Source organism: Mastomys coucha, unplaced genomic scaffold, assembly GCF_008632895.1.
Source record: "Mastomys coucha isolate ucsf_1 unplaced genomic scaffold, UCSF_Mcou_1 pScaffold7, whole genome shotgun sequence".
NCBI lineage: Eukaryota > Metazoa > Chordata > Mammalia > Rodentia > Muridae > Mastomys > Mastomys coucha.
Genome location: NW_022196913.1, coordinates 18,940,940 through 18,960,929, shown reverse-complemented (window position 1 = coordinate 18,960,929; position 19,990 = coordinate 18,940,940). Strand labels below are relative to the sequence as shown.

At 40.6% G+C, this 19,990-nt stretch overlaps 1 protein-coding gene and 1 long non-coding RNA gene across 7 annotated transcripts in view; one reads left to right on the top strand and one right to left on the bottom strand.

Moving 5' to 3' along the window:
* Positions 1–975: 975 nt before the first annotated feature.
* Positions 976–17,457, bottom strand: LOC116082758. Of its 2 annotated transcripts, XR_004115419.1 has the most exons (3): positions 17,246–17,457; positions 15,223–15,778; positions 976–1,083 (listed from the first exon to the last, which is right to left on the bottom strand). It is a non-coding gene; the product is annotated as an uncharacterized LOC116082758 (long non-coding RNA). The 2 variants fall into 2 exon arrangements; XR_004115420.1 differs by lacking the exon at positions 976–1,083 and having other exon boundaries at positions 15,101–15,778.
* The window catches only part of Hecw1 (HECT, C2 and WW domain containing E3 ubiquitin protein ligase 1), a 361,630-nt gene continuing 358,335 nt past the window's right edge, over positions 16,696–19,990 (top strand). For 3 of the 5 annotated variants that reach the window (XM_031359677.1, XM_031359674.1, XM_031359675.1), the window contains exon 1: positions 16,697–17,105. In XM_031359677.1, coding sequence (XP_031215537.1) covers positions 17,076–17,105 — 30 coding nt within the window. In that variant the 5' untranslated portion in view covers positions 16,697–17,075. Of the gene's footprint in view, positions 17,106–18,210; positions 18,519–19,990 lie in introns of those variants that run through there. The other 2 variants (XM_031359678.1, XM_031359676.1) reach the window with 2 other exon arrangements.

The following is a 19,990-nucleotide window of genomic DNA, read 5'->3' as shown; positions in this document are numbered from 1 at the left end:
TGCTTTTCCAGTGTTTTGGGATATCCAGGACTTGCTGCAGTGGGAGTACTAGGTTCTGATGAAGCCAATAAGTCTTGGTTTCTGTTGGTAGGATTCTGGCGTTTGCCTTTCACCTTCTCTTGATTTTTGGTGTTAGATGTTCTTAGTGACTCTGACCATCGCTTGTCCTGTCCCTGACACCCTGCAAGACCCCTGAGATTCGTGGGGCCTGTGCCTTCCAGCTGGCTGCTCTGGTCTTAGAAACTCACAGGAGAGAAGATGGTGGTTCTCACTGGAGACTCCTGGTCAAGGCAGTCCTTGGAGGCAGGCCCTCCACTTGCAGGGAAGGGGGCAGCTAAGGTCGCTGATCCACCTCTGTCACTTGGAAGCTGAGAGGATCCTGTCCCTGCTGCCCTGAGGCTCCCCTGAGACTAGTGGGGCCTGTGCCTCCCAGCTGGCTGCTCCCGGCTTAGGAACTCACTGGAGAGAAGCCTGAAGGAGTGCTTTTGATAGCCAAGGTTGAGTCTCTCCAGCAAGAGTGAATTCTGGTTTTCGTCAGAGCAGTGTCTCAGGCTGGTGCAGGATGAGTCCTGTGCCTGCAGGTCAAGTCCTGGAGGAGTCTGTAGTCCAACTCCCAACAATGGTCAGCAGCAGCTGTGGATGGAAGTCCAAGGATCTAGCAGTTGCTTAGTCCCACAAAGCAAGCAGGCAGAGAGAGAAAGAGAGAGAGAGAGAGAGAGAGAGCTTCATAGACTTTATTAATGGATATATTCATATTTGTTTTAAGGCTTCTGAACATATCCAAAATTGCTATTTTGAAATTCTTGTTTAATGCTTCAGCGGCTTTGAATTTCTCAGGGTCTACTATAGTAGAGTTATTGGCTTCTGATGGAGGCATATTGCTTTGTCTATTTATGTCTGTTTGCAGCTTTTCTAAGTATCTGAAATTATGATGCTTGAAGTGTTTCTTGATGTCAATAGCTCACTTTTCTTTGTTGCTGCTGCTGGTTGTGAGGTGTTCCATTCCTTGGTTGTTGTTGCCCTCTCTGAGTCCTAGGCAAGTGTGGTGTGTATGAGATCCATCCATGGTAGAGAGTGCATCTGCTGGTTAGTGAGTGATAGAAATGAATAGAGATGAGATAAGAAGAAAGGCTGAGAGGGACCACAGGAAAGAGCTAGGGGAGATCAGGGTGCATGCAAAGAGGTAAAGTCCGCAGGGAATGGAGGTAGGGTAAGAAAGGGGGCTCCTGAAAACAGGCTGATGTGGGTAAAAAATATGTCTGGAGGGACAGGGATGAAAGAGCTAGGTGGACTCTGTATTTGCATCAAGAGTTGGAGTTCACAGGGAATGGATGTAGGATGAAAGGAGGGGCTTCTATCATTAAGATGCTATAGGACTAATATTAAGTCTGGGGAGAGTGTAATTGAGGACAGAAAGTAGAGTAAAAATTGAGTCCCAGCCCAGTGGGGTCATTTGGATCATGGTAGACAGTGTTTCTGTAGACCAGAGGCACAAGCACAAAGTGCTGGAGGTGGGCTAGCAAGGAAGGCTGACAGGGACTGTGAAAAAGAGCTAAGTTAGGTCCACTCCAAGAGCTGGACTCTTATTCAGTTTTTAAAAATTGGAATTCCTCCTTTCTTGCCTAACAACCTGCTGAAAGAAGCTGTTGTCTGCTTTACTCATTCTTTATTTCAAACTCCATTCTAACAGGGTCAGAGTCCCATATGATCTCCATAGTTGTAGTTCCACTATAATCCTGTCAAATTTTCCTTTTTGATGAGACTTTTGTTAGCATCAGGGCCTCCAAAGCCTGTGACGTCACATAGGTGGGCCTCACAGACCTGCTGCCAACGCAACAGCCTCCCTATTTCCAGAATCCACTGTGCTCACCTCCTACCTTTACCTGAGGCCACTACATCAGAACCCATATATGGGGATCTCTCCTCCCTTACTCTCTCTCTCCCCCTCTTCTCTTTCCACTACTACTCCATCTCTCTCTCTCTCAATTAAACCTTTTACACATAGAACTGTTCTTGTCTGGAACCACCCACCACCACACCCCACACACACAGAATTTAGGTCATTTTGTTTTGTTTTGTTTTGTTCTGTTCTGTTTTGTTTTTTGAGACAGGGTTTCTCTGTATAGTCCTGGCTGTCCTGGAACTCACTCTGTAGACCAGGCTGGCCGCAAACTCAGAAATCTGCCTGCCTCTGCCTCCCAAATGCTGGGATTAAAGGCGTGCACCACCACTGCCTGGCTGGTCATTTGTTTTCTTAACTTTTAGTTCTTTGTATATTCTGGATATTAGTCATTTTACAGATGTCAGCTGCAGAGAGTCTGTCCTGCTCTGTAGGCTTCTTCATCACTTAGTTGATTGTTTCCTTAGCTCTGCCGATGCTTTTGAATTTTGTGAGGTGGCACTTGTCAATTTTTGACCTTAAGTTCTGGGCAAATGGAGTCCTGTTAAGAAAGTTCTGTCCTAAATCTGTGTGTAGCTCATAGACTATTGCTTATGCTGTCTTCTTTCAGTTTTAACTTTCAAATGAAGGCTATGAATCCATTTGGAATCAGTTCTTGTTCAGGGTGATAGGGACTGGTCTAATCTCACCTCTGTGTGTGGCTATCCACTTTCCTCTGCACCAGTTATTGATGCTGCTATTTCTCCACTGAGTATCTTTTTAAACTATCAGATGGCTATAGATATGTACTATATGGCTATGTAGTATATATGTATAATATAGTATATGTATAGTTATATATAGAACTTATGTTTAGACTTTTATGTTATTAGTTTAAATGTCTGTTTTTGTACCAATAGTACATTGGTTTTGTTATTACAGCTATATAATATATCTTAAAATCTGGAATAGCAGATTGCTTTGTGTATCCACAGTCTTATGTGGCTTCAAAATGAGTTTTATGATTTTTTTTATATTTTTATTAAAAATACCATGGTTATTTGATTGGGAATGCATTAAGTCTATAAACTGCTTTTGGAGATTGGTTATTTTCACAATATTAATTCCATCACTCTTTGAAAGGAGGATCTCTTTCTATTTTCTAGTGTCTGCTTCTTCAGAGATTTGAAGTTTTCATGGTAGAGGTCTTTCACTTCCCTGGTTACTTTTATTTAGCAAGGCATTTGGTAGTCTTTGAAGCTATTGCAAGTGGAACTGTGTCCATGATTTCCTTCTCAGCATGACTCTTGCTGGAGTGAAGGAAGACTACTGATTGTTCTCGGCCAGTTTTTAATCCTGCCACTTTTCTGACAGTGTTGATTGTTTCTAGGTGTCTCTTGCATAATATCATATCATCCGCAAATAATATATATAATTTAACTTCTCTTCCTTTTTGTAACCTTTAATTTTCTTCTTTCTCTTTTAGAAACATGCATATTTTAAATTAAAAACCATTTGAAATATAATTGACATTTTCAAGGCACAGAACAAATGTTATTTACTGGTTAATATTACATTGAAAGTTTAAAGAAAAGCAAATAATAAGATTTATTTTAGTTTTCATAAGAGAATCTCTTTTTTTAAAAAACAGACTTTTAGTCTAATTTCTTTCGACTGTAAAGACAAAATCCACATTTTGGATCTAGGGTTAATGCCCATCAGCAGGGGTCCTGACTTAATGAACTCAGAGAAGGTTCAGCCTGAGGGAGCTGGAACCAGGCTCCCTGGGTTTAGACTGCATCTTTGCCACTCCCTAATTGTATGACCATGAACAAGAAATGAATCACGATGCATGAATTCATTCCCTATAAAATGAAATGATTACAAATAACTACAATCTATTACTGAGTATACAAATCAGTGAGCACTCAATTAAAATTCCCTTTTATTCTACAAGTGGATTTTAATTCATCAAGTAGAAAAGAAGGGTTCTCTTTTTTTTTAATTCAGGTTTTTCCCCCTTTGTTAAATATTGTTTTTTTTTCCAAATACAATATAATTTGAATACAGTTTCTTCTCCCTCTACTTCTCCCAGTTTTTCCCCACCTCCTGTCTCATCTGGATCCACTCCTTTTCTGTTCCTCATTAAAAAAGAATAGGCTTCTAAGAGATAAGAACAAAACACAACAAGGTGAAATATAATAAGATGAAACAAAAATCATTATGTTGAATTTGAAAAATACAAGTCAACAGAAAAATAAAATAGCCCCAATAGAAGCCACAAAAATTAGAGACCCACTCAGTTACACATTCAGGAGTCCCATAAAAGCACTATACCAAAAGCTATAATACCTACACAGAGGACCTAGTACAGACCCATGTACGCCCTGTGATTGCTACTTCAGTCTCTGAGAGTTCATCTAAACTTTGCTCAATTGTTTTAGAGTGCTTTGTTCTTGTGGTTTCCTCATTCCCCTCAGTCTCCGCCTACTTTCTGTTCAGCAGGATTCCCTGAGCTCTGAGGGAAAGGATTTGATGGAGGCAATTCATTTAGAGCTGTGTGTTCCAAGTTCTCAACTAGTTTGGACACTGTATTAAAAAGGAACAGGGGTACTGGACAGCTCTGTCTGCCTCTTGATTTTAATGGGATTGCTTTGAGTTTTTCTCCATGTAGGATAAGGTTGGCCATGAGTCTGTCCTGTTGCTACACCTTTATAATGTTCATCTATACTTCCTGCGGTCCTATTCTCTTCAAGACTTTTTATCGCGAAAGCATGTTCAATTCTGTCAAAGTTTTTTTAATTTATTAATACAAACATGTGATTTTTAAAGTTCATTTGTATGATTTACAAATTATGATAATACACAATTATTATCTTGTGTACATCAAACCATTACTGGATTTCTGGGATAAAGTCAAATTCACAATTTTATTCAGCCCCAAAAGGCATTATTCATCTCAGTCTGTGCTTGCTTTATGTTGCTCTGGATTTAAAAACATGGCCTCTTATTTATTTGCTTGTGTGTCTGTGTTACAGTTGCTGTTGAAATCCTGTTTTATATTTTACTCTCTAGGTAGCTGAAAATGTGTTTTAAACTCTACTAAAATCCATCAAAAATTGTAATCAAGTAAGTATTTATACTTTTCAAATTACTAAAATGATAGTAGCCAATGATGTATAGCATTAATGTCACCCATAAGTATTGGACATTTGAACAGTTGGTTCCTACTTGGTAGCAGCTTGTGGAGGGTTAGTAGGAAATATGAAACTAGGGGCAAGTTTTGAAGTTCTAAATGACTAGAGCCATTTCAAATTAGCTTTCTCCTTTTCCTGTTCATGGATCAAAATGTGAGTGAGCTGTTCCAGTCAACTGCAGCTTGTTACCTTAGAACTGCAATCATGGGTGCTAAACCTCTGAACTACAGCTGTGGCCTCAACATTTCCTTCAAAGCCATGCCCCAGACATCAGAATTTCTTACCCTGAGTCTCACTGTTTCTTAAAGCTTCAAACCCCTCTCCCTAATACTACCAGTGTTGGTGACTTTGTTTTAAAACACATAGGTACTTGGAAAATATTTAAGACATAAACCACCCTGGATGACACAGATAAGTGGCACTGTAACTGTGTCTTCAAAAGACCATTCCACCATTTTATCAAGCTAGTGATTTCAGGATTGTAAGGAACATGGTAATTCCATAAATGAGGGTCTACTGCCATAGTTCTCTGGCTATGAAGTGAGTTCCTTGGTCAGAAAGAAGGCTGTGTGGAATACCATGGTTGTAGATAAGGTGTTTTAAGATCCATGTATAGGAGTTTTGATGCCAGGGAATTGTACTAATTGGTAGGGTTCTGTGTTGGTTTCTGCTGCTGATGGATCTGACACTCAACAATAGCTGTAGCCAGGTTAGCTTTAGTGAGTGGAAGTCCATATTGTCAATCCCATGCATAATTTTTATCTTTGCTTCCATGACCATATTTGTTCATCAGTCAGATAGACTAATGACAGGGATGTTAAGAGAAAGAAGCATCTGTACATAGAATGAGTCATCTTATCTATTTGATTGTTGAACTCTCTGAAGATACTTTTTGTGGAGCATTTGTGAGACACAAATATCTTCATGTTCTTTATTCATTTGGAGAAATCTATGCTTAAACTCCTTTCTCAGACTTTATCTCCTTCTCAACAATTTTCCAATTATGCTGTTTCTGAGTTCCTGACCATCCACCTAACAACTAGCTACAGAAAATGATTACACATCTGACCATTTCTCCTTCCAAGTACATTTAGTGCACTACTTAAAGTTCTTCCCACAATGGAGACTTCCCTTAATCAGTGTCTTTCAAGGCTTTCTCTGAAAGTGATTGTGATGATGAGCTCTCAACTTATGTGTGGTGTTTGTATAGCATACAGAACCATTAGTAAACAAGGCCCTAGTCTACACTTCCTCAGTCACCTGATCATAGTCATTAGTCGTTCTTAGGAGCAGATGGCATTTTAACAGCATTAGAAACTATAGACATGTGGGCAAGTGGTATAAAACTTCCATTTTATAGTGAATTGCTATTGTCCACTGCAATCTTTATGGCTTGGTGGGTCAGATAAATACAGTGTTTAACATGGGCATCTCAGGTCACATGTTAAATTGCTGGCAAATTGCCCAATATTCACCTTATACTAGGGCCCGATAGCATTCCAAGAGCTGCTTCTCAATAAGAAAATAGCTGTCTACAGATGGTGATGGTAGAGATTTACTCTAAACTCACAAGAGTCTCATCTGTGATTCACCTATATGGGCCTTCCAAAAACTCCAAACAACATCATATCCATCACTAGCACCTTAAGTACTGTAGACTCTACTGGATCATATGGTCCAAGTGGTAGAACATCCTGCACAGCATCCTGAACCTTTTACAGAACCTTCTCCTGTTCTAGGTCTCACTCAACACTATCAGCTTGCCAAATTACATGAGATATGGACTGGACTAGTATACTCAAGTAAGGGATGTACTATTTCCAGAATCCAAATGGGCCCACTAAATATTGTGCTTCTTTCTTGGTGTTAGGGCAGGCCATGTCTGATAATTTATTCTTCATCTTAGAGGAATCCTTTTTATATGTCCCACACCACTAACCTCCTAAAAATTTCATCCAAGGGAGAAGGCCTCTGAATTTTGCTTAAATTTTATTTCCCATCTTCTTGTGAATATCTTTATATCTAAATCTATTGTTACCAATAAGCCCAAAGTGATTGCTACCCCTTGCTCACTCGGCCTGGTCAGCAGAATGCCATCAACATAGTAGGTCAGTAGGTTATTACATAGAAGAGACAGATAATTAAAATTCTTCAAACTAAATTACAATGCAGGGCTGGAGAGTTAATAGATCCTTGTAGTAAAACTATAAAGTTAGACTACTAGATAGGTCAGCTGAAAGAAAATTGTTTCTGGTGATTCTTATGGATAAATATCAAAGGGGAGATGAATTTGGTAGAACAATGACAATTTGCTCAACTTTGGATACTATATCAATACAGTAGCTGAAAACAAAGTCACTACTTGATAAAGTTTTTAATAGTCAACTGTCATTCTCTTTGATCCATCCATGTTTTGCATAGCCCAAAAAAGGAGTTAAAGAAAGACATGATGGGAACTACCACCACTGCATCATTAGATTCTTGATGATGGCACGGATTTCTGTAATTCCTCTAGAGATGCCATATTATTTTGGGTTCACCATTTTTTATGAAGGGACAGCACTAATGGCTTTCACATGGCATTTTCATCCATAATATCTCTTGCTACACAAATTTCTAACTTTTTTCCAATTATACATTATGGAAGTGGAGAAATAATCACAGAATAAGTCCCTGAACTCTTTAGACCCACTGTGTTTCAGACTTCAGCAAAACCTGCATGAATCCCCAGGCCTCCATAAGCCCCTACTTTAATTGGAGGACTACAATACTTTTTGTGGTCAAAACCAGTACCCAACAGTTACCATTGTAAAAGTTTTAGGCCCCCTGGAAAAGGATGACAGAAAGGCTAACAGTAAAATTCTGGGGTATGTTTTAGCAAGATCCTTCCTCAGGGTTACCTGGCCTTTTCTTCATTCAAGTGGTAATCTGGTTCTGCAAATTGGATTATGTCTAGAAAATGGTTCACAAGCCAAAATTTCTACTTGCTATGATTCAATTTAGCCTTTCTCTCATTTGTTTGAGATTATATTTTTCCTGCTTATACAGATCAAACAAAAATGTAGCAGGCTTTATATCTCTTTCAGTCCTGGAAACACCAGATTAATTATTAGCAAAAGTGTACAAGCTGTGCCTCACTGAAAATCATTTGTCTGTGCTGCCTATTATGGGTCAGGCCATTGTAGACATCACTTTGCCTGAGCTGCCTATTATGGGTCAGGCCACTGTAGACATCACTTTGCCTGTGCTGCCCTTTAGGAGAGCTATGTTCACCTTGCCTTTGGCAATTCAGTGCTGCCACCTGGCCCCTGCTACTTCTTGGCCCAATTAAACACATTGCATTTAAGTCATCCAACTGAGAAGCAACATCCCTGACCCTAAGGTTTGGCACAAGGAAAGAAGCAATGACCAAGCTTTTCAAGTGTGCTGGTGCCTCTCTCACCATTTTTGTGACTTAGAGCATTAGTGAAGGGCATGTCTTCTGGGCCTTCCTAGAGGATTAGGCTTTGCAGAGCACACCCACTCTAGAATTACAATTTCCCTGTTCTTTAAATAATAGGTCTAGAGACAACTGTTGTTGGGCCCTGAGCTATATCAGTATTGCTCTTCCTAGGATCTTCAGGCTGTCACTGTTGGTTCCAGAGACAATGAGTAATTAATTCCCTCACGCAAAAGTGAACAGAGAAATATTGCAGTGGGTAGGGGTACCAATGCATTCTCTGCTAAGGGTGGAGAGACTATTCATCAGGTGAGATAAATTCTTTAGAACTGGAGGCTTGCAGATCTTCGACCTCTTAAGGGTCCTCCTACAGATCTTGATCCCAAGTTTCAGGATCCCACTGCTCACCAATCAGTGCCTTTATTTTAACCCCTGACACTCTCCAAGGTTGAAACCTGAATTTTCACTGTAGGTCAGCTTAGGTTTGATTTTCTGTAACTTGAGCTTTGTGGCTGCCGGAGAGAAGATTCTTTCAGGGCATACTTTATCTGAGTAAAGAACCAGAACCAGAAATGCAATGTGCATTCACTTATAAGTATGTATTCGTTGTTAGGTAGATGATAATCAAGCTACAATCCACAGACCCAGAGAGGTTATGTAAAAAGGAGGGTTCTGGGGGTGGGGGCGTGGCATTTGGATCTTCTTGGGAAGGGGAAATAGAGTAGATTTTCTGGATGGACTCAGGGTTTGTGGGGACTGGAGAGAGAGTGATCAGGTTGGGGTAGATGGTGAGGGGGAGTGTGGGACGAGACAGCTGAAACTGGGGGACATTTGGGTTGCAGTGTAGAAACCTAATGCAGTAGAAAGTTCCTGGAATCTGTGAGGGCAATCTTAGTAATGGAGGTTAGGAAGTCTGAAGTGGTCATCTTTTACAGCCAGACAAGGCTTCCTGTGGTAGGACTGGGTCGCATTCAGTTGAGTTGTTGGCTGAGGAGGTCCAGTTTGGGATCCCTAAACAACTCAGTTTGATCCTAGAACAGAGGGCCACTCTCTGAAAACTGACAGTGGTGCCCCATTGCAGGGGACAACATCCACACAGCACAATGAATGTAGAGAGTAGTTTTGAGGCTTTCTTTAGGTAAACTAGAATACAGATATGCCTAGTGGGCTTCACTTTAATAGCTAAGAGTTTGTCACAGAAAATGGAATAAATAGAGAGTTTAAGTTTATTCTCCCTTACTCGAGGTTGTAAGACCTATGCTCGATTCAAGAGCTTGGTACATGTATGATATCCTAAGAGCATACATCTCAGTCCTTTCTGTAAGAGCCTGCGTTCATTAGACTACTGCCCAATAACCTTCGTCATCTTGTCTCTTTGTATTTCCATAATACCAGTATTCTTTATCCCCCAGTTCTCCAGCTATCTCAGTATCCATAGCCCTTTGTATTATGGCCTTTTAATTAGTCCAGTCAAGAGTTTGCATTTCTTTACATTTGAATCTACCCTGGCTTATGATGGACTTTAGCCAACACATGGAAGTGCCAGAGTGCCAGATTTGAGACAAGGTCTCCAAAGCACCCCTTCTCTCTTATAGTTTTCCCTCTCTCTCTCTTCCTGTCCCTCCTCCTTAACCATTACTCAAATATTGTACAAGTTGTCCCAACTACTGTGAGTTCACACGTGCAGCTGCCTGTGATGTCAAAAGGATTCTGTTTCCTCGTGGCCATCTACCATCTGACATTCTTTCAACCCTTTCTTTTTCGATGATTGGTGAGTTAGCTGTGAACCCCAATAGCTGCGATAATGACAGGCACAAAACAACATGTACACTGGTATCATAGTGGTATGAGCATCATGGAAGTAACTAAAAATATTCTTATTAGATTTCCTGATACACAGGATGTAACTCATACCTGGCACCATTACTGGGCCAAGAACCTATGGCTAGGTAAGTCATAGGCCCCAAAGACGAGCATACTACTATTATGCTGCTAAATAGATATGGTATTAAATTGACTCTTAATGACTTATTATTGTACCCGGAGATGAAACTGTCTCTCAACTCTCATCAGAGAAGCTTAAATTTGCATAGAGGGAGATTTAACACAGAGACCCAAAGCTGGAATAAGAGACTGAAATGTTTAGCCCTAGATGGGATATGAATATTGCACCCTTCCTTATATATATTTAATAGCTAGCTTTTCTCAAAAACATTTTTAAATTTTATTTAGTTTTATCTCAGTTTTGCGAGGACTCCCTTTTGTGGGTGATGGCTTTCTTAGTTCATAACTGCCTGTTGTTTTTGTCTTGTACTTTTTTATAAGTATTTTGATGAGAAAGTAAGGGAAAATTAATCCATTGACATCCTAATCTAACTCTTCCATTATGAGCATATCTTAATATTCTAAAAATATTGCAAAGTTAAAGTTTTACCATACATATTTTTTTGGGATATAGTAAAATCAATTCTTATTTTACTTTTTTGGCATTGAAATTCTTTATGGTTCTTTATATCTTCAATAATTACTCCTAAAAGCTGGAATAGGCCAATATTTGACTCATCATTCATCTTAAACCTTTCCTTCAAGTTTTATCCCTGACCTTGCTTTGTATTTGTACGAGTGACAATGAATTATTCACAACAATTACATTTTACTCCTTCCCCCTTTCCTTCTCACATGTTTTATACCCTGTATAGTGTCTTTTGGGTTTTCAACAAGCTTCTCTCTACAAACTCATATTTTCATAGATCTTTCTAGCTTCCCCAGTTAGTGTAGTTGTTTCTATCACACTGACAACACACCCTTGATAATGTGATAGTAATTATACCATATTGTTCTTAAATTTAATATAAGCATAAATATTTAAAAAGCTTACACTGCCTATCATGATAAGAAGTTAAATAATAAATTATTTTGTCAATAAATAAAATAAATATATACACAAGAAGTAAGACAGCCAGTAAGATAGAGAGGAAATATTGAAAGCAGCATATAAAGGTCCCTCAGGTCACAGCAAATGTAATTGCTTATATTGACAAGTCAGGAAATTTCTGCATAAGATTCCTAAGACTAAAAAAAAAGAAAAATGTACTAAGTCAAATCCCAAGATAAAATACAGACATCGATTTGTTTTTATCCATGCTTGCACTGAATAAGACTATCAGTCCTATTTTGGTTTTAAAATGAGATTTATTTATTTTTATTATTTGTCTATAAAAATTTGCCTGTATGTGACTACATTAAGAATGTCAGTGTCTTGCACCCTCAAAGGGCAGAAGAGGGCATTGTTTCCCATGGAATGTTATAACAAGGCCAGGGAAAGAACAGCTAAAGAAGATGGCCTAGAGCTATGGAACCGTCCTATCCTGCATCACCTTCTCCTTTTCACAGAAAGCAAAGATCCTGACTCTGGGCCATGCTCTCCCTTTGCTCTTTCTGCATTTTTACTAACTCTGTTGCTTGCCCATGTGACTCTGCTTCAGCCACTTATCCTGACTCTGGTGATTGGTGAGCACACACCTTGTTTGTTTGTTTGTTTGTTTGTTTGTTTGTTTCTCTGAAGCAGGGTTTCTCTAGGCAGCCCTGGCTGTACCAAAACTCACTCTGTGGACCAGGCTGGCTTCAAATTCATAAAGATCTGCCTGCCTTTGACTCCCAAGTGTTGGAATTAAAGGTGTGTGCCACCAACGCCTAGCTGGAGTATATACTTTTTACTTTCATGACAATGATTTAATTATTTTTATCTATATATTGGTGTGCCCATGAAATATTAATACAAACCCTAGCTACATTTTAATAGAAAGTGAAATTCAAAAGTTGATGAGATAATTCAGTTTGTATATAATGATGATCTGAACTTGATCACTGATACACACATAGGAGAGAACCCACTATTCTAAATTGTCTTCTGGCCTCTGTGTACATGAGCACCCCCAATAAATAAATAAATACATAAATCCAACTCTTAAAAGATAAGGCAAAATTCAAAATCAAAATCAATAGCTTTTATAGTATCACCAAAAAGGAGAAATTATTATGTAAACATCTTTCAAAATTTGTGTAATATCTACATAATGTATATAAATTTCAACATTTTATAAGAGAAATAAAGCAAATATGCAGAGAACTATACTACATTTACAGATTATAAGATATTAATGAATTGGAATTTTGTTAAAAATAGTAATTCTTCTAAAATTGACCTATAAATTTAATATAATCTCAATAAAAATTGAAGCAAAATTTTTGGTAGATATTAACTTGACTTTGATTTAGGTTTACATAATCAGAATTATATTGGCAAAAATATGAACATGCAGACCATGGATGAAGAAGAGCGCATTCCAACTGGCTTTTTTTTTAAGTTGCAAAAGCAATTCAATTGAGTCTTTAATAAAAAAAATTGTATTGGAATAACTTGACATGGATAAACAAGTGAACAAAATTAAAATAAGTCATGGCCTATGCATCAAAACCATAAGTAACAATAAGTCAAAAAGGATCACAGACCTAACTATAAATATAAACCTATAAATCATCCCAAGCTAAACCCTTGTACCTTTCGTTTATCGAAAGAGTTCTAAGATTTAATATCAAAAGTTGGTCATTTGAACTCCATTAAATGGAAACATTCTCATGGAGAGAACAACTAAAAGAATTAAAAGATAAGCCACACAGTCAGGGTATTAAAAAATTACAAGTTTTACAAAACATTTGTATACAGGACAAACAGCTCTTCTGTGTGGTGTCAGCTTGACAGTTTACCTGTCCCTGTTCCTATCAAGTGTTCAATGATCACATATTTAATTAGAAGTTTTCATCTAGGCTCACACAGACTGCAATGTAGCAGAGAAACATTACTCAAAGTAAAGAGATAGAGCAAATTAGAATGCACTGACAAGAGTGACAGTTGCCCACTAAATGAGAATACTCAGGGCCATTTTTTGTTTGGGTCTTACTTTTCTGGAGTTCAAGGAAAGGTTCTCTTGATTGACAGGCTTTGATATCATGACACTTTGAACACTATGCATATCCCTTCTAACAAAACATTTCATTTTAGTCATATACATGAATTATGACTAAATTATGAATAAACATAGATGGTAAATAGAATATTCTCTCTAAAAGTTCTCTTAGAGGACACAGGTTGCCTTATTGTGTACACAACCCTAAAACAGTTTAGACTAAATCAGCCCCCTACCCTGCTATAACTAAAGGATGATTGAATAAAAACACTGATTGAATAGAAATATCTATGTTTGATGGTCATTCAAGGGAGAGGAAACTTTTTCCACTGTTTGATGTGAGGTATGCAAGCAGCTGGCTGTAGCTGAGGTTTTTAAGTTTCTAATAGGTTGCTAGGCACATCGCTCAGAGAGGGTTGTGGGTCAAGCCAAGTGATTGCTGAACCACTTTTTATGAGAGCCAGCCCCATAACATGCCTCCATGCCATAAGCCAGATATGATTCACCCTAAAAAGAGACCCTCACTCTCAGAAGTTGCACCATGAGTGCTGCTTCAACAGTTCTCTTTTTCTTTCCTTGGTTATATGGCGTGTGCTTCTGACATCCCATTGAAGGTCTCTTCCAAAGATGGCCTCTGACCAATCATGACTTTATGAGCATTGCAGAGGTAGGTTCCTGGCAGATGGGACATGTAGAAAGTGCTCTACAAAAATTTAATTATTTATTCTACCTGTTAAGCTGTCATGCCTATGGATCACAATAAATAAATAACTAAATCGATCGATATGGAAAAATATCCCTAAAGATGAAAAACTAGCCTTTACATCTTGGTGGTAACCAACAGTCTTGTTGGACTTAGGACCTGTTCAATAAGATGGAACTCATGCTTTGTACTGAAATCATAACCAACCACCCATGGCTCCTGGAGAGGTCATAGATCTTAAAGGAAGACCTCATTTCCTATAGTTCTTCTGGTAGAGTTCTTAACTGCATTCTAAATATCTATTCTTGTACTTGCAGGTAAGTATAGCTCTCACCACTTACCAATAGAGCTTCTTTCCCAGAGATCATTACTAAAGTTACACCTAGTCAAAATTCACAGCACATCTGGATTGTGGGTTGCCCAGCCTCAGTTGATGTATCTACAACACAAGCTCTGAGGCTCAGGAAACAACAGGGAAGAAAATGTAGAAAAGACTGTAGGAACAGGGGGACCAGGAAATCTGCTGCAAGATTGTGTCTTCTAAATATGGTCAGAAAGCCACACACATGATGTTTTAACAATGTGGCTGCTTACATAAGACCTGAAGAATGACAGCACCAGGTGACAAGCTAACATAGATGGGGATTATTGTTCAGGAAACCAACCCTAGATGAAGATGAAGAGCTACAGGCAGTTAAAGGCTGCTGAAAGAATTAATCTTTTCCAGGGATGATTATCCAGTCCCAGTAAAACACACTCAAGGAACACTAAACAGACTCAGCAAGTTGCCGAGTGTGTGTGTGTGATAAAGAAAATTCAAGGAAATAGGGGGTATGAATGAGAGGGGTTGGAGGGGAAAGGAGGTGGATGATATAATTATATTTTAATAATTAAAAATTCTAAAATTACAAAAGGTGTGAAACTTTGGTACCCTTTGCCTTTGGTAGAAAGAGAAATAGAAAGGGAGAAAGTGCCTAGAGGAAAAGAAAGCCTTCCTCAGGATCGCTGCACCAACACCCTGAGAGATGCTGACTTACCAAGCGATCTTCATGACACAACAGGAAGAAAATCTCTTTCAGCCAAATAGACACAGCAGCCCTGGAAACCAGACTGAACAACTTAGCAATTAACTGAGGTGAATAAGCATTCTTTGTAGCAGTTTGTTGGAATTGTGTGTATTCAGAAACCTTTAATATTACTTTATACAAGAGACTTTTGTTGATTTACTTTTTTTTTTCTTACAAATTTCTGGTTGGTATTACCATTTGGTTGATTCTGGTGTTTATTGTTGCACCTCAGCCAAGTCCATTCTTGGAGGTTTTCTTCATACCAAAGCTCATATGTCAAATCTGGTGAAATACGTGTTTAGGGTTCTGTGTGGCTTTTTAGATATGGTTTGAAAAACAGTCAGTCTTGAACTCATCTGGTGGAAAGATCAGATTCCTGGCAGACAAAGGGAAGGGTCTATTGAGAAATCACTGGGCATCTGGAGTGATGAGCCAGGTTGGAAGGGAGGTGCTCGCAGGGGAAGGAGGAGGATGGGAATTGAGGCTTCACTTGGTTTCATTCGGTTTCCTCTTCTGTAAAGTTCTGCTGCAAGAGTGTAATCAGTGACAAGAGGTGGGTCAAAGAATAGAACCTCACGGAGAAGCCATCCGTCTTGTTGTTATAAATGGAGATGTATCCAATCAGCTCTTCAGGAAAAGGTTTGGGAGTTAGAGGTATTACCAGTGTAAGACATTGCTAAGTATAGTAAGAATACTAGAGTGTTCTCTGGGTAAGGGGGGGAAAGTACACCTCTAAGATGTGAAAGATGGTTTGCCTGGGGAGTGCTGGTCAGGAAAATGGGAAGAAATAAAAAAGCATTGTGAAGAGCACAGAATTGCGGATTATGGCAGTTATGTGTTCAGAACCCTTGCACTTTGTGAACATAGCAAGCCCAAATTAGACCAAATCAGTGACTAGTAGTTCACTTTCTTTTGTATTTTGGTTGGCTGGTCAAATAAAGGTTTGCCTTTTTTCTTACTTCCAATTTTACTATTTTGACAATGGCACTGCTAGATACTATACCTGTTTGGAAAGCTAAGCTTACCAACAATAGATACCTAGGGCGATTTACAAGCATTGTGTCTGTGATCTTAACGTTGTTTTGGGGGTACTTGCTGTGAAAATACTGGAGGATGTTGTGAAATGTATCTGAGATGGGCAAGGAAGGTTCTTAAAATTGAGGTGAGAACACCAGACACAGCATACCTACTAGAAGGTACTCATCCCTTCTGAACACAAAATTTGCATATACACAAAGGGGCTGATGAACCGTGGCTGGTTCTGGAGAAGCCCTGAGGGCGCGTGCTGAGTGTTGGAAGGATGGGGCCGGTAGCAACAAGAAAGGAAAAAAAAATATATATATATATATATATATATATATATATATATATATATATATATATATATATATATATATATTTACTAAGGGGGCGAGGAGGAGGGTGCGGGTGCGTGAGGCTGCAGGGCGGAGCACAGCTACAGAGAGCAAGCCTGGCTCCTGGTTGGTTCTCAAGTCTGGTTCCCACAGAGGAGCAGGCAGGAAGGGAGGGGATGCGGTAGGGAGGATAAAGCAATAAAGTGTGCTGCGTTGCCACGCACCGGGAGTCCTTGCTTGAGCTGCAACACCACACGACTCTGACCCAGAAGACCCCCTCCTGGCTTGCACAGGTCCACCAGCCACGAGCTGCCGCGGCGGCTCTGACAGTAGTTGGCTCAGGATACGAAGCAGCCAGAGCAAGGCAAAAGAAGCTGATCGCCCAGGACTAGAAACCAGGTCCTCAATGCCTGGCACCTATGCAAACTGCGTGCGACCCCCGGTTCTAACCTGCGTGCGGTCCGGAGCATGATCTGTGCCCAGTTGGAGGCTGCCAAGGTAAGCAGACGCCACGCTCAGATCATCAGCCTCTCCTTCCCTGCCCTCTCCCCACCCCCTTTCTGGGGCGGCTTCCTCACCCTAGCGAAGCCCCTGCAGCGCCCTCCCTCCCAAGAGACGGGATCCACCCTTTTACCCACCCTCTCTTCTCCCGCGAGGTTCAATTGTTGGCTTGGGTCGGGTCGCCGCCCAAGCCGGGCTAGCATCCCAAAGCTTGGGTACAGCAGGCTGATCGGCCCTCCCAAGGGCCCCGAAGAGAAACAAAGAAGCCCCCAAACGGGTTCGCAGCACCTCCTCCGCCCCTGGGCGCCCTCCCAGTGGCTAGGAGATGGCAGAGGAGGGGGCGGAGAGACCTACGTAATCCCCCTTCCCAGCCCACACCCACTCCTTGTGAACCAAGGCTTTTAGACAATTGTATCCCAAGGTTTCTGCTCGAACTCTCTGAGCTCACTCAAAAGGCTACTGCAGCCGGCCGCCAGGTGCAGTCTACTGGGTGGTGACTGGATGGGAAGATGCACAGTGTGGGTGTTCCCCAGGCGACTCCCTATTCCTGGCCGGTTGTGCCTCTCATCTGGGCCTGCTACCTGAGTTTCAGCGGGAGCAGGTGGCCCTTTCGCCCACCCTACTGTTACCTGCACATAGGAGGGGAAAGGGGCAGGGGATGGGGGCAGGCAAGGGGGCGCTGGGAAAACCCGCATCCGGTCCATTTTTGGCCAGAGATTCGACACATTCTCCATACTTTACCAGGCCATGACAATGCAGCAAAATCCTAGAGCCTAAAGTGGCCCTCCATCCTCCACTCCAGGGCTTTCTGACAGCTTTGCAGCCTCAATTTCCCAGACACTGGACTAATTTGGGGAGTGTGGATGTGTGGTCTGTTCATCTTGCGCACAGAGGCTGGACAGGGTAACTTCTTCCCTGCCAAATTCAGAGCATGGGGGTGGGGAGGGGGTGTGGGGAGCTGGCAGAAAAACAGGCTGCAGAGATGCCCCAGCTTGCTGTGGTTCCGGCCACAGCTAGCCTCAGTCTGCATTGAGCTAACAGAAGATAGCATGCAGGGATTTTCCTAGCTACTGAAGACATTTTTTTTTTTTTTTTTTGACGTTGCTGTAGTTTTTAGGTTTACTTCTGGGATCTGCAGCGGCGGGAGTCTCCCTTGTTTTCCTTCTTTCTTTGAAAAGATAACTGTGCTGTATTCAGCAGAAGTGGATCCTGGAAGAACAGCATAGTTCAAAGATAAGGGGTGGCTTCTCTTTTCCTGGAATTTAAAAGGTGGTTTAGGAGGTTAGGTGCCCTACCTGAAAAGGCCAGCTTTAAAAGACCCCAGCGGTGCTGAGCTCCAAAGCTTCTCAAAGCAGGTGGCCAGATCTGCAGTTTCTCAACAGTGGGACTCTTCCGGCTGTGGCTGTCACGGTAATTCACTCTAGCGTGGGGATTCATTTTGAAAATGTGTTTTCCACTAAGAAGGGATTACAATCCACATGCCTACTCTAATATGAATGTGTGTGTCTGTTTGTAGAGATGTAGCTTGTGGCAGAATTCCTTGTTGCCTGATCCTTCTGCTTGCCACCTCATCCGGAATGTGGCATGGGTAAAAATAAAGAATTATTTTAAGTCCTAGACCAACAGGCAAATCGGGGTCCGGAGTATTTCTTTTAAAAAAAAAAAATGTTCTGGTAGATCCACACTAGGATTCCAGTCTAGTGCACTTGGTTTCTCTGAAGGATGACAGATCTCTTTTTGTGGGGGACAGATTTTTAGTAAGACAGTTGCCTAAATTTATTCAGATTGTGACATTATTGACGTGGTTCGGGAGGCCACATCCTGAGCTGGAACAGCTTATCATGCAGAGAGACTGCAGCTGATGTTATTCATGGGTATGGCATCATTCAACTCTTGCCTTTTTCATACTTTGGCTTTTAAAGATGAGCCTATGGAGGCTTTGCCCTCCATGCTCCAGATTTGACTACTAGTGAACAAATACTTAAAGGGCAAATGTAATCATTAGGAAAACACTCTTAGTTTCAATCCCCAAGTGTAAAATGAGTTGGTCCAGTTAATTCTACGGGTCCCTCTAGTTCTAGCTTTCTTTGCTAAGTGATTAAGGAGGCAAGTAAAGTTAGCCAGTTCAGGAAAGACAATTAAAGCTCAAATAATGGAAGCAAACCACGGTTTTATTATGGACCTTATAATTTTTACATCTTAAAAGTGTTTAGCTCCAGCTTCAGCACTTCTCCTATAAGTGATGAACTGATGACTTAAAACGGATCAATTTTAGTCCACTAAAGAAAGAGGCTTCACAGGGGAAGGGAGCTGCGGAGCAGTGAAGAACATGGAGTGCATTGTGTAACAGGTTCTCTTACTTTCAGCTTTAATTGCTCACTGATAATTGAGAATTAAGGTTTCCAGCTATTGATTTCTGCTTGCTTATTTCTAATGAAAGGGCGTAGCTAGGTATTTTGTCCAGTGCAGTAATTAGCACCAGCGTCAGGTTTATTGTCTCTGTTAGTGTTTGGGATTGCTCATAGTGCTCACATGCTCATTTCGCTACTGTTTTGGTTATGACTGAGACAATGGTACTTCTAAACAGGCAAATAGAGTGTTTTGTTTATTTGGGTAATTGTTAAAAATTAGGCACGGAGAGGCATTTAATCATTGACTCTAGCCTAGCTCCACACATGTGAGCACTAATTTCCTTAAATGTTATGATCAAAATAACGTCCTGGAATAGCAGTCCTACTGGGCATAGTTGACCATTTCCCTAGAGCCATTTCATCCACACAGCTAGGTTGGTGCTGATCGTACTGCAGTTACCTGAGTTGTGAATGTGCTATAGCCTCCTGCTTAAATGTTAACTCTGGCCGGGCGGTGGTGGCGCACGCCTT